The 13,799-nt window shown below is 59.3% G+C and overlaps 1 protein-coding gene across 2 annotated transcripts in view; it reads left to right on the top strand.

The window, feature by feature from the left end:
* The first annotated feature begins 221 nt into the window (after nucleotides 1-221).
* Nucleotides 222-13,799, top strand: part of PRR12 (proline rich 12) — a 32,709-nt gene continuing 19,131 nt past the window's right edge. Inside the window, exons 1-6 of one of the 2 annotated variants that reach the window (XM_059046157.2) lie at nucleotides 222-445; nucleotides 1,966-2,078; nucleotides 3,054-3,215; nucleotides 3,300-6,610; nucleotides 7,105-7,759; nucleotides 9,636-10,045. In XM_059046157.2, coding sequence (XP_058902140.1) covers nucleotides 360-445; nucleotides 1,966-2,078; nucleotides 3,054-3,215; nucleotides 3,300-6,610; nucleotides 7,105-7,759; nucleotides 9,636-10,045 — 4,737 coding nt within the window. In that variant the 5' untranslated portion in view covers nucleotides 222-359. Of the gene's footprint in view, nucleotides 446-1,965; nucleotides 2,079-3,053; nucleotides 3,216-3,299; nucleotides 6,611-7,104; nucleotides 7,760-9,635; nucleotides 10,046-13,799 lie in introns of those variants that run through there. The other variant, XM_067018245.1, reaches the window with a different exon arrangement.

Here is a 13,799-nt window from a genome sequence, read left to right as displayed (position 1 = left end):
CGGAGACAGCGGGGTCCCTCCTCCCCCCTCTTTCCCTCCAGGGGGAACCCCCCTTCCCCCCTCGTTGGCTCGTCGGCTGCACCCCCTCCCTTGCCCGCCCCTCCGCCCCTCCGCCCCTCCGCCCTCCGCCCCTGTCCCCTCCCTCCCCCGCCCGGGGCCTTCCCGGGCCTTCGGCGGCTGCAAAGAAAAAGAGAGAGAGAGAGAGGAGAGAGAGAGAGAGAGGGAGAGAGGGAGAGAGGGAGAGAGGGAAGGGAAAAAAAAGCAACAGCGGAGGGAGCGGCAGCGGAGGAGAGCGCGCGCGCGCCCCCCTCCCTCCCTCCCTCCCTCCCCCTCCCCCCAATTTCCACCGCGGCCAATTCATGGACAGGAACTACCCCAGCGCCGGCTTCGGGGACCCGCTCGGCGCCGGGGCGGGATGGAGTTACGAGAGGTCAGCGAAAGCTAGGTAAGGAGCCGGGGGTGGCCTGGAGGAAGGGGCCAAGAGGTGGGGGCCCAGCCCGGCCGGGCCCGCCCGGCTACGCGTGCATCGCAAACTCCCCTCCGGCTTGCAAGGGAGCGGCCTTCCTCGGTTTGCAACAACGCCGCCGCCCCAGTTTGCAAATTGCAAACTCCGCCAAAGCCAGCTCCGGCATGCAAAGGGAGAGATGCCGCGGAAAAATGGGGGTGCAAAACAATTTCAGACGGAAAGGCCTTGGGAAGGTGGGAGGGACTGGCGAAGCAAGGCCTGGATTTCCCCCCATCCTTGGATTCCCGGTTTGCTGACCCCTCCCCCTCGCGCTCTAGGTTCTGTTCTTGCAAAGGTGGGAAGGAAAAGAGAATTAGACCGCAGACCTGGGGGGCGCAGCCCCCCCTCAGGTCCTATTGTTCCGGGACTGCGCGAGGCCGCGCTACTCGGGGCCCCCCCAGAAATTCCGCGCGCTGAGTGGGCACGGGGCCCCGCCCCCTTCCTAAGCTGGGGTTCTGTGTGTGTAAGGTGGGGGTCCTGGCATCTGAGACACGCCCCCTTGAGCTCCCCCACCCTCAAAGACAGAATCGTAGTTGATGGCGAGGAGTGGAGTGTTTGACCTCTTGAGTCTGGGCCATGGATTGGGGCCGTTGCATAGGAAGATGAGGCTATTTCCCGGGTGTGTGGTTGTGTGTGTGAGCGTGGGCCCAGTGCGTATGTAGCTGGCAGCCTTTTCACCTGCGAATCTGCCCCTTTCCTGCTGTTTGTGTCACACCCTCACTCTTCACCTGCCCCCGAATCCCCCTCCCCCTATACACCTGGGTTTCCCAGCTTGGCTGGGCATGACCCCACGTGTGTTCGTATCCTCCATGTGGGACTCCTCGCTCTGTATCTTTTCACACAAGTGAGTTGGATACTGGTTTGCACACATACCTGGCTTTGCATGCGCCCATGCATTTGAACCTCAACACGGGGGGATGGACGGTGTTCATGTTAACACTTGTGCCTGGTACTTTGCAGGAGTCCTATCCTCTGCCCACCTCCCATCCCTGTCCTTTGGGGAACAATCTGCCTCCTGCTCCTGACTCGGTTTGCACCATCCCGTGAGGTTCAGGGCCTCTGTGTTCCCATGTGTCTGAAGAAGAGGGGGCATCCCTCAGAGATTGGCCCCAGGGCCTTGTGTCACCTGCGGGGTGGGGGCTGTGGAAGCAGGTTCACATTTTCAACTTAAGGCACTTTCTCTGGCTCTTCACCCTCTCTGTGTCCTCCCTGTGCATGTCTGTGTTTGTAAATGTGAGGCTATCTGGGCTCTATTTACTGGGGCTCGAGTGGGGACCATTTCTATGGCTCTTTAGTTGGGTACTCCGATTCCCTTGTCTTCTTTCCTTTAGGGCCCAAGGTTCCTTAGAGTAAACCCCAGTCAGCTGGAAGATTCTCCCCACCTCCCCAGGGGATTTGCTGAGCTCCCTTCTCCGAGAGTAGCTTCGGAGGATACCCTAACATCTCCTTCTTCCTCCCAGCTTGGTCTATGGCAGCTCCAGGACCTCGCACCCCGAGACGGACATCTTACACCGCCAGGCCTACGCGGCCCCCCACCCACTGCAAAGCTATGCCACCAACCACCACCCGGCAGGTACGGCCCCTGTCCCGCCCCGCCTGGCCCTCCCTCCGAAGCAGATGATTGGCTGCTGAAAGTTACTACCTTCCTAATTGGCTGTGTCCTCCGTTCTGGCCCGCCTCTTGCTACTTCTCCTCTGATTGGTTGTTCTGAGGCTGCTTAATTTCACGCCGGATTCGTCTGCCCCTGTTTCTGGCCCCGCCTCTTTTGTTCCAATTGGTCCCGTCGTCTCAGCCCCCAAATCCCACCTTCTCTTCCAGGCTTTTCCGCCTCTCCAGCCCACCCCAATCCCTTCCCTCTGGGTCTGCTCATCCTCTTGGTTCTCGGAATTCTTTCTTCCTGATTCCTTTTCTTCCTGATTGGCTCCGATTCTTTGGACCTCCCCTTTCTTCCTTAGATTTGCCCACTGCCTTATTCTTTTCCTGTGGCCCTGCCTCTAGTGCCTCGGATTGGTTCCCTTCCTTTGATCCTGCTGCCCTCCTTCTAGATGGATCAGCAAAGGGGCTGTTGTCCAATTTGACCCTTGACCCTCTTGGTTGGCTCCTTCCCTTAATTCTTCTTTCTCTCTCTCTCTTTTAATTTTAATCTGGATCCTCTCACTTTGACTCAACCCCTTTTGACTTGTTCTCTGGTTCTTCTCAGTGGCTCCAGTCATCCCATCCCTTCCCCTTCCTTGCCAGAATTGCCTAATCCTTTGACCTCCCTTGGACCATAAGGACGCTCTGTGTTTTGCTCCCATCTTTTTCATGTATGTATTTTTCTACTCCTTTGTCTACTTTTCCCCTACTGGGCTCCCTGCCCTTATGATTGCATCGTACCCCATCCTGCGTATTGTTTCCTTAACTTGTCTCTGCCTCCTTTCTCCTCTTTGAATCTGCCCCTTCCCTCCAACCCCTTTTCCTGACCCAACTTGCCTTTGTCTGCTCCTATTCCTTTTCAACCTTGCCCTATCCCCCACCTAGCTGACTCTACTCCCCCGACCCTCACCAGGCCTCTCTGGACTCTTCGATACCGGCCTCCATCACGCAGGCTCAGCAGGGCCCGACGCCTCCGTCATGAACCTCATCTCGGCCCTGGAGTCTCGGGGCCCCCAGCCTGGTCCTTCTGCCTCTTCTCTCCTCTCCCAGTTCCGCAGTCCTTCCTGGCAAACAGGTAAGGCCATTGCCAGTCCAGGAGGGCCAGGGTGGGGCTGGCTTGTGGTCAGCTCTGACCTGTGGTCTCCTCCCTCATCCCCAGCCATGCACACGCCAGGCCCCACGGAGCTCTTCATCTCGGGCGCCCTGCCGGGTTCCAGCACCTTTCCATCCTCCTCTGCCCTGTCGGCCTATCAGCACCCGGCTTCCTTTGGCAGCCGCCCCTTCCCAGTACCCTCTTCCCTCAGCCTCCAGGACCCCCCATTTAGTCCCCCAGCTAATGGGCTCTTGTCCCCTCATGACGTGCTGCACCTGAAGCCCTCGCAGGCACCCACGGTGCCCTCCTCGCTAGGCTTTGAGCGCCTGGCGGGGGGTGGTGTCCTGGGGCCCGCTGGTCTTGGCCCAGCCCAAACCCCTCCTTACCGCCCGGGCCCCCCAGATCCACCCCCACCTCCCCGCCACCTCCCAACTCAGTTCAACCTGCTGGCTTCCTCTTCCGCTGCTGCTGCCGCCGCCGCCGAGCAATCCTCTCCCCAGCTCTACAACTTCTCGGGTGCTGCCCCCGGCCCGCCGCCCCCCGAGCGGGCCCTGCCCCGCCAGGACACCGTCATCAAGCACTACCAGCGGCCAGCCAGTGCCCAGCCCCCCCCCCCACCAGCCCATGCCCTCCAGCACTACCTGAGCTGCGGAGGCAGCTACGCCTCCATGGGCCACCGGGCCAACTTGGCCTGCAGCCCCCTGGGCGGTGGGGAGCCCTCCCCGGGTGCTGGCGAGCCTAGCAAGGCTGGGCCCAGTGGAGCCACGGCCGGAGCATCGGGCCGGGCTGCGGGCCCCGAGGCAGCTGGAGGAGGTGGGGCGGCGGGTGGCGGTGGAGGTTACCGCCCCATCATTCAGTCGCCTGGTTACAAGACGGGCAAAGGTGGTTATGGGGCAGCTGCGGGCGGTGCCAACAGGCCCCCACCACCCCGTTCGACTGCCACGCCCAAATGCCAGAGCCTGGGTGGACCAGCAGCAGCCTACGCCACCGGCAAGGCCTCTGGGGCTGGGGGGGCGGGAGGCCAGGCCTATTCCCCTGGTCAGCCCCAAGGGCTTCTAGGACCCCAGGCCTATGGGCAAGGGTTTGGAGGGGGTCAAGCGCAGGACTTGAGCAAAGGCCCTAGCTACTCAGGGGGGCCCCAGCAGCCCCCTAGTGGTCCCCCGCCTCCTGGCCTAGCCACATGTCAGAGCTATTCCCCAGACCAGCTGCAAGGGCAGCTATATGGGGTGCAGGGTGAGCCATACCCAGGGCCAGCTGCCCACTCCCAGGGGCTGCCCACAGCCAGCCCCTCGCTCAGCTACAGTACTGGCCATTCCCCAGCACTCTCAGGCCATGGAGGTGGTTGGGGGCCCAGCTCCCTGGGGGGCGGCGGAGAGGCCAGCCCTTCTCACATCATCCGCCCGCTGCAGTCGCCTCCGGCCCCCGGCCGCCCACCTGGAGTCGGCTCTCCAGGAGCTCCTGGCAAATACCTGAGCTCTGTCCTGGCCTCAGCCCCATTCCTGGCACCCCCAGGAGCCGGCAGCTATGCCGCTGGAGCAGGTGGCTACAAGGGCAAGGGGGACGGCTCAGAGTTGCTGGCGGGCCCCGGCGGGCCTCCCGCTGAGCGCACCGAGGATGAAGAATTCCTCATCCAGCACCTCCTGCAGGCGCCCAGCCCCCCGAGGACCTCAGGGGCAGATGGCCTGGTGGGCGAAGACGGGGCGGCGGATGCCTCCAAGGGACTTGGGAGTGGCGGGGCTGGGGGTCCCCCGGGCACACCCTACGAGCTGGCCAAGGAAGACCCGCAGAGGTACCACCTGCAAAGCGTCATCCGTACCAGCGCCAGCCTTGACGAGGGTGCCACGGCAGCCCTGGAGCTGGGCCTGGGGAGGCTGAAGGAGAAGAAGAAAGGGCCAGAACGGGGTGGCGAGACCCCCGAGGGGCTGGCCACCTCAGTGGTCCACTATGGGGCAGGTGCCAAGGAGCTGGGGGCCTTCCTCCAAAAGAGCCCTCCACCCCCAACTCCCACAGCCCAGTCCGCCCAGCCTGCCCCCCACGGCCTCCTCCTAGAGGCGGGGGGCCCTGACCTCCCACTGGTGCTGCCCCCCCCGCCCCCCCAGCTGCTCCCCTCGGTCCTCAGCCATGCTCCCAGCCCCTCTTCCAGTGCTCCCAAAGTTGGCGTCCATCTCCTTGAGCCGGCCGCCCGTGATGGGGCACCCCAGCCTCCCCCGCCGCCCCCCCCACCCCCACCCCCCATGCCCCTCCAGCTCGAGGCCCACCTCCGCGGCCACGGCCTGGAGCCGGGTGCCCCCAGCCCCCGCCTGCGACCCGAGGAGAGCCTGGAGCCACCCGGCACCATGCAAGAATTGCTCGGGGCCCTGGAGCCGCTGCCACCTGGGCCTGGTGACACTGGCGTGGGCCCACCTGACACCGAGGGCAAGGATCCCTCGGGGGCCTACCGCAGCCCTAGCCCTCAAGGCACCAAGGCTCCCCGCTTTGTGCCCCTTACCTCCATCTGCTTCCCCGACTCCCTGCTGCAAGACGAGGAGCGCAGCTTCTTCCCCACCATGGAGGAGATGTTCGGCGGTGGCCCCGCAGATGACTATGGAAAGGCCGGGCCGCCCGAGGACGAGGGCGATCCCAAGGCGGGGCCCGGGCCGCCTCCGGGCCCCCCTGCTTATGACCCCTACGGGCCCTACTGCCCTAGTCGGGCGTCTGGAGCCGGTCCCGAGACTCCGGGCCTGGGCCTGGACCCCAGCAAGCCGCCTGAGCTGCCCTCCACCGTCAACGCCGAGCCTCTGGGCCTGATCCAGAGTGGGCCCCACCAGGCGGCCCCCCCGCCCCCGCCTCCCCCGCCCCCGCCGCCACCCCCTGCCTCGGAGCCCAAGGGAGGCCTGACCTCGCCCATCTTCTGCTCCACCAAGCCAAAGAAGCTGCTTAAGACGTCCTCCTTCCACCTGCTGCGGCGCCGTGAGCCGCCTTTCCAGACGCCCAAGAAGTTGTACGCCCAGGAGTACGAGTTCGAGGCCGACGAGGACAAGGCCGACGTACCTGCCGACATCCGCCTCAACCCCCGGCGCCTGCCTGACCTGGTGTCCAGCTGCCGCTCCCGTCCGGCTCTCTCGCCGCTGGGCGACATTGACTTCTGTCCACCCAACCCTGGCCCCGATGGCCCCCGGCGCCGTGGCCGCAAGCCCACCAAGGCCAAGCGTGATGGGCCGCCCCGGCCCCGGGGGAGACCCCGGATTCGCCCACTGGAGGTCCCCACCACCGCTGGGCCAGCCTTGGCCTCCACACCTACTGATGGGGCCAAGAAACCCCGGGGCCGGGGCCGGGGCCGAGGCAGGAAGGCCGAGGAGGCCGGGGGCACTCGGCTGGAGCCCCTGAAACCACTGAAGGTGAGGGGGAGTGAAACCCCGACGCCTGAGGGTTGGGACCACGTTCGAGGTTCTTGGGCACGGTAGGGGCTGGGGTTTATCTTCCTAACGCCCACGAGGAGAAGAATCCGAGGGCTGGAATTCCAGGGTTGCACGGTTGCAGAGGTCTGGGAATTGAAACTCTTGTGTCTAGAGGGAGGCGGGGGGGTTAGCGCTTGTATTCTTGGGTTCTAGATCCTGCAGGACTATTGATCAGGGATCCTAGATGCCTGGGTCTTGTGGGAGGAGAGTCCGTGAGTAATGAGGGAGGGACCCCAGTCCTGTCATTCTGGAATCTGAGCGGAGGAGTCCGCCCGCATGAATTCTAGGATTCTACAGGCTGACACACTGAGAATTTGAACTTTAGGGTCTTAACTGGGGAGAGGGCTGGAGCCCCAGACCCCTGGGTCTGAGGGAGGAGGGGGCTTGGGGCCCTGGGCTTGTGAGCCCTGACTCCCCGCTGCCCTCATATCTAGATCAAGCTGTCTGTGCCCAAGGCCGGCGAGGGTCTGGGGGCGTCCTCGGGCGATGCCGTGTCAGGAGCTGACCACAACAGCCTGGACTCCAGCCTCACTCGGGAGAAGATCGAGGCCAAGATCAAGGAGGTGGAGGAGAAGCAGCCCGAGATGAAGTCCGGCTTCATGGCCTCGTTCCTGGACTTTCTCAAGTCAGGCAAGCGCCATCCACCGCTCTACCAGGCCGGCCTGACACCCCCGCTCAGCCCCCCCAAGAGCGCGCCGACCCGGGGCCTGCCTCCCCAGCCCCCCGCGGCGCCTACCGTGCCACAGCCCCCACCCGCCGGCACCTTCGGGCTGGGGGGTGCGCTGGAGGCCGCCGAGAGCGAGGGGTTGGGTCTCGGCTGCCCTTCGCCCTGCAAGCGGCTGGACGAGGAGCTGAAACGGAACCTCGAGACCCTGCCCTCTTTCTCGTCGGACGAGGAAGACTCCGTCGCCAAGAACCGGGACCTGCAGGAGAGCATCTCCTCGGCCATCTCCGCCCTCGACGACCCGCCGCTGGCCGGGCCTAAGGACACCTCCACCGCGGACGGGCCCCCCTTGGCTACCGAGGCTGCAGTCCCCGGGCCACCCCCTCTCCCGGGGCTCCCCAGTGCCGGCAGCAGTGGCACGCCTGGTGAGCTCTGGGAAGATGGTCTGGGGGCGGGGCAGGGGTTTCCCTGCATTCAGGTCACCAGGTCTGGTCGTACAGATCAGGCACTGTTCACAGTGCAGATGATGGATAGAGATTTGCCTGTTTATGAGAGTAATCTCCTACTTGAGGGCAAGCCTTTTGAGAAAGGGGCGTCTTTCTCTAATCCGCCCACGGGTGCTAAGTGGACTGAGAGGGGCTCAAAGGTGTGCAGTGGAGAACACGGGGACAGGGCAGGCTACAAGTGATGGGGACAGGTGGGTGACAGGGATGGAGAGAGCTTTTAAAACCGATGGGGGACATGGGACCCGAGAAGGGCTCTAGGAGTTAGGGATGTGTAATAAAGGACAGAAAAGCGTCTGGGGGGCAGAGAGAGACTTGGGAGGGTTGTTTAAAGAGAAACGTATCAACCATGACTAGTCAGATCTCGTGGGGGGCCATCGGGAAAGGCTGGGGGTGCAGTCAGGTCTGGATGGTGTTCTGTCCTGGGGGGGGGGTTGGACAAAATTTGAGGGGCTTTGATGGGTGGGGGGGAACAGAGGCATTGGAGGAAGAAAGAGGTGGCACTTGGAGGAAGGCATTTGGAGCAGTTAATGAGGAGGCTTGGGAGCTGACAGGAGTCTTAAGGAATGAAGTCTTCTGGAAGGTGGTAGAAAGATGGGCAATGGGGAGTAAGACAGTAAGAGACCGAAGGGAAGCATCAGGGAAGAGATGAGAAACACTGGAGGGTGCTAAGCAGAGTGCCTGGGTCTGCCGTAACAGGAGAGAGCATGGAGGGAGAGGGAGCCTTGGAAGGATCAGGAAGGCTCATAGCTTGGAAGGACCCAGGGGTGGAGCAAAAGCAGTCTGGAGAGTCAGAAGATCTCGAGGCGTTAGAGGAGGAATGTTACAAAATCTCTCGGGGTGTTAGCAGGAAGGAGAGGGTATCGCCGATTCCGAGAGTGGAGAGCCGGCTGAGGAAAGGAAAGGGGAGAGCTTGGGTGGAGGAGTTGAGGACCTCTGGGCAGGCGGAGAGGAGGTGGAAGCACAGAAGGAGTGGTTGCAGAATTGGGAGGAACATTGAGGAATGGGAGGTAAGCGTCAGACTGGGGCTCCAAAGCCACAGAGACGTTTCAGGACTAGAATGGACATTGTGCTTGGGAGACAGTTTCAGGGGCTCAGAGTAGCCACTGGGGCCGGGAAGGGGTCTCAGGGAGGGAGTCAGGTGTGGCACAGTGACGACTGGGGAGCCGAGTGGCGATAAGGGGCAGAGGGGCTGTTAGCACAGGGAGGGACGTGTGGGGACAAGAGAAGAGGTGCTGGGATGGTGAGCGGTGTTTGGGGACTAGGAGGTAGGGCAGGGCCAGGAGCTTTGTAGGCACTAGACTGGGGGGCAGAGGGGGTTGATGGGACCAGAGAGGCCTCCTGGCCATTGTGGTGGGGCCACTGAGCAATGGTGCTGGGACGCAGAGCTGCACCAAGACACAAAGGGGGGTCTTTGGAGGCTGGGGAAAGATGGGGAGGACCAGAGCGGCATGTCTGGGTAGGAAAGTTTATTAGGAGCTTGGAGAGAGAAGGTAAAGGGTCCTGGGCTTCTGGTAGGTGTCTGGGGACAGGGGTGGGTATTGAAGGTCAGGGAGGGATCAGACAGGAGCTTTGCAGGGAGAAGGTCAGCAGAAGAGGAATAAAAAGTGGAGATGGAGGGGGATTGGGGGCAGAGATGGATGCTAGGTGAAGAGCTCAGTTCGCTCAGGAGGGATGTTGGGGTACAGGGCGGGAAGAGAGCTGTGTTGAGACCCCCCCAGAATAGGGTGGGAGGCCTTTCACAGGTCTGGGGGGGCGGGGTTGAGCGGGGCTCCAACGATGCCCGTCTCGCCCCCAGAGCCCCCGCTGCTGGAGGAGAAGCCCCCGCCCTCGCCGCCCCCCGCCCCGACGCCCCAGCCGCCGCCGCCGCCGCCGCCGCCGGCCCTGCCCTCGCCACCCCCTCTGGTGGCCCCCACGCCTAGCTCGCCGCCCCCACCGCCCGCGCCAGTCCCACCGGCCCTGCCCTCGCCGCCCGCCCCGCCGCCCCTGCCCACCGCCGCCCCTGCGCCCCCTCCGGAGGAGCCTGCCGCCCCGTCCCCCGACGACCCCGAGCCGCCAGACGCCCGGCCCCTGCACCTGGCCAAGAAGCAGGAGACCGCGGCCGTGTGTGGGGAAACAGACGAGGAGGCTGGCGAGAGCGGCGGGGAGGGCATCTTCCGGGAGCGCGATGAGTTCGTCATCCGCGCCGAGGACATCCCTTCCCTCAAGGTGAGGCTCCTGTCGTGTCGGACAACTGGGCCCGATGCTTTGGTCGCTGGAAAGTTTATCGAGTGCCTGTTGGATGACAGGCCCGGTGCTGGGGGCTGCAGGTAGTGATGGCTGAGGCAGCCCGTCCGATCCTCCTGAGTTGACAGTCATGGGGCTGATAGAGGAGGCCAGCTGGACCCCTGCAGAGGACTTGCATGCTTCTGAGATGTTATTTGGGGGGGTGTGTGTGTCCGATAAATAAGGTAAACCCATTGTTAGCATTTATTGCAGGTATTTTTGCTGTGGGTGCTTGGGTTATAACTAAGGGACAAAGCCGATGAGGAGGGCCTGATCTCAGGGAGCTTCTAACACAAACCAAGGGATGCTTTAAAGGCGACTTGTACTTTGTAGGTGGAAAGCTGAGGTATTGACGTGACATACCTATGAAAAGGCCCACATACAACGTGCAGATGTAGTAGCCAGTGGTTTGGGAAGGCTTGTGTGTCAGGCCACATCTTAAACACTTTGTGTTGGGACTTCCCTAGCGGTCCGGTGGTTAAGAATCTGCGCTTCCACTGCAGGGGACTCGGGTTCGATCCCTGGTCAGGGAACTAAGATCCTTCGTGCCATGCAGTGTGGCCGAGAAAAACCAAATACTTTATGTACACCAGCGCATTTATTACTTCCAGTTATTCTACACAGGGGTGGGCACATTATGCTCTCCCCCCCCCCCCCCCGCACCCTGCCAATCCAGCCCCCTGCCTGTTCTTATAAATAAAGTTTTATTGGCACATAGCCCCACCCACTCATTTACATATCAGCTATGGCTGCTTTCCCCGTCCACTAGTAGTGTCGGGTAGTTGCAACAGAGCTTAGCTGAACCATAAAGCCAAAAATATTTCTTGTCTGTCCTGTTATGGAAAAAGTGTTCTGACCTTTGCTGTACTTTGTTCATTGGACAGGTAGGTGGATCAGAGGATTAATATAAGTGCTTGACAAGGGTAGGTGACGTCAGACACCCGTGTAGTGTTTCTCACAGAGCAAGAGGTAGAGCGGGTACTCTGTAGGGCTCACAGGGCATGAGGTAGAGTGAGTGTTTGGTAGGTCAGCAAGCCATTATCACCTTGATGGTGACGCCAAGGGCTAAGGCCATTCTTCGGTTAGTTACTGTCACTGACTGGATAGCAGCTAGGGGGCAGGAACCACGTTTGGTCTTGGATGTATGTTAACACGTTTAATTTCTTTCTTTCTTTTTTTTAAAGATTTTTTTTTCCTTTTTTCTTTTTTGATGTGGACCATTTTAACATTTATTTTATTTATTTTTGGCTGCGTTGGGTCTTTGTTGCTGCGCGAGGGCTTTCTCTAGTTGTGGTGAGCAGGGGCTGCTCTTCGTTGCGGTGCGCGGGCTTCTCACTGCGGTGTCTTCTCTTGTTGAGGAGCACAGGCTCAACAGTTGTGGTGCACAGGCTTAGTTGCTCTGCGGCATGTGGGATCTTCCTGGACCAGGGCTCGAACCCGTGTCCCCTGCATTGGCAGGCAGATTCTTAACCACTGCGCCACCAGGGAAGCGCCCTAACGTGTTTAATTTCATCTTGGGTGTTGTTTTTTTCTAAGTTAACAGATGAGGAAATTGTGAGGTGAATTCATTATAAGGATAGTGCATATTATTATACTTTTGTTTTGGCCGTAGCTCGCAGCTCGTGGGATCTTAGTTCTCCAACCAGGGATTGAACCCAGGACCATGGCAGTGAGAGTGCCAAGTCCTAGCCACTGGACCTCCAGGAAATTCCCTATTATACTTCATTATTAAGTGTGTTTTGGGAGAGGAACTCAGTGTGCTTTTTCCTATGTTATTTTCAATTTATTTTTTAAAAAATTATTTATCTATTATTTGGCTGCGCCAGGTCTTAGTTGCGGCACGCGGGATCTTTTTTTTAGTTGAGGCATGTGGGCTCTTAGTTGCAGCATGTGGGATCTAGTTCCCTGACCAGGGATCGAACCTGGGCCTCCTGCATTGGGAGCACGGAGTCTTAACCACTGGACCACCCGGGAAGTCCCTTCAATCTATTTGATTGTGGGAAAAGTAGAGCAAATACAGTAACGGGGCTGTGTGTATCCATCACTCAGCTTCCACCATTATCACCTCCTGGTTGGTTCTACTTGCTTTCCACCCTGCTACATTCCACCCTGTCCGCCCCAGCTCACCAATCCCAGACTGTATCTTTTTATTGTTACTTTGTCATCTTCTCAGTATGATATATGATAGAAGAGAACAATCACATGAGATATGTAAGTTGTCAAAGCAGAATGGTAGAGTGAAGGCTTAATTCTCCACTCGTCAGCCAGCTACCAGAACAATCCCAACGCCTTGAGTCTCAGTATCCCTCCCTGGCCAGTCCTGCCGTCTCCCTCACAGTTGTACTCTGCTCGTGCCCTGTGTACATTATTTCATTTTAACTTCAAGACTTCTGAGGCTCTTTGGCCATCAGTCTGGGACAGGCGAGGGAGGTGTCAAACGAACAGCGGTGCCAGGAACGGCTGCCAGCTCTCAGGGGATAGGATTTGGGGCACATCACATTCAGAATTTAGTTTAATCGTGGTAACCGATACATGTCACAAAGTTTATCATTTTAACTCTTCTTCAGTGTACAGTTCAGTGGCATTAAGTATATTCACTTTGTTGTGCAAACCTTCGCCACCACCTGTAAGTTTTATCTTTGTAATCTCCTTTCTTTATAGGGATTACTATCCCCCTTTCACAGGGAAGGAAACTGAGGCTCAGAGGATAAAAGTAGGCTTTCCAGGCTTTCACAGCTTGGGACCCACACCCAGTTCTACTGGCTCTGGGAGCCCACGCTCTCAGCACCAGAGTCAGCCACTCTCTGTGTGTGTGTTCCACCAAACACTGATAGTGCTGCTGGGTACCCAGCACCGGCCAAATGAACAAGGCTCTGGGGTGGGGACCCTGACCGTCCCCAGTTTACAGATGAGGAAGTTCACGTTCAGGGAGAGGGAGTCATTTGGCTGGTGGGTGCCAAGCCGGGATTAGAGCCAGGGCCATCTGATACCACCTCCCAGCTGGCATGGGGCAGGGGAGGGGGCCAGGCAAGGACTCAGATGCTTAAAATACAACGCGAGTATGTGTTCTGATGGGGGACTCACAGCCCCAGGATTGAGCCACTCAGGCAGATGAGGACTCATTCGTGTGTCAGGAATCAGGGCAGGCTGGCAGCATGGTTATGAAAAGACCCAGATTTGGCATTAATCTGATTGACTCGAATCTCTGCCACTTCCGAGCTGGACTAGTGTTGACCCTTCCTGAGCCTCAGTTTCCTCATCTGTAAAATGGGGGCTGATTCTGTTAGTACCCCCTTCGTACAATGTGAGCACTCGGGCTTTACGGCTTGTCCAGTACTCTCTGTGGGTGGCACGCCGAAAGTGCCCTCTAAACTTTGTTTCTATTATTCAGTGATCTTGGGCGGATCTCTAGTGCAGAGTTTGGCAAACTTTTGTTTTTTGTAAAGGGCCAGACGGTAAATATTTTAGGCTTTTTGCAAGCTACGTACGGTCTTTATCATGTATTCTTGGGTTTTTGTTTTTTGTTGTGTTTCTCTTTTTCACACTCCTTTAGAAATGTAGAAACCATTCTTAGCTCATAGTTCTATAAAAATGGGCCACGGGTCATAGTTTGTTCTAGAACAATGGCAGCCCGATAGAAATATCATATGAGCCATTGTACAGCACTTTAAACATTCTTGCATCTGCACTTTTGAAA

This window comes from Kogia breviceps, chromosome 18 (assembly GCF_026419965.1).
Source record: "Kogia breviceps isolate mKogBre1 chromosome 18, mKogBre1 haplotype 1, whole genome shotgun sequence".
Classification (NCBI taxonomy): domain Eukaryota; kingdom Metazoa; phylum Chordata; class Mammalia; order Artiodactyla; family Physeteridae; genus Kogia; species Kogia breviceps.
The sequence above is the reverse complement of the archived record's forward strand: the minus strand, read 5'-3'. Positions and strand labels throughout refer to the sequence as shown.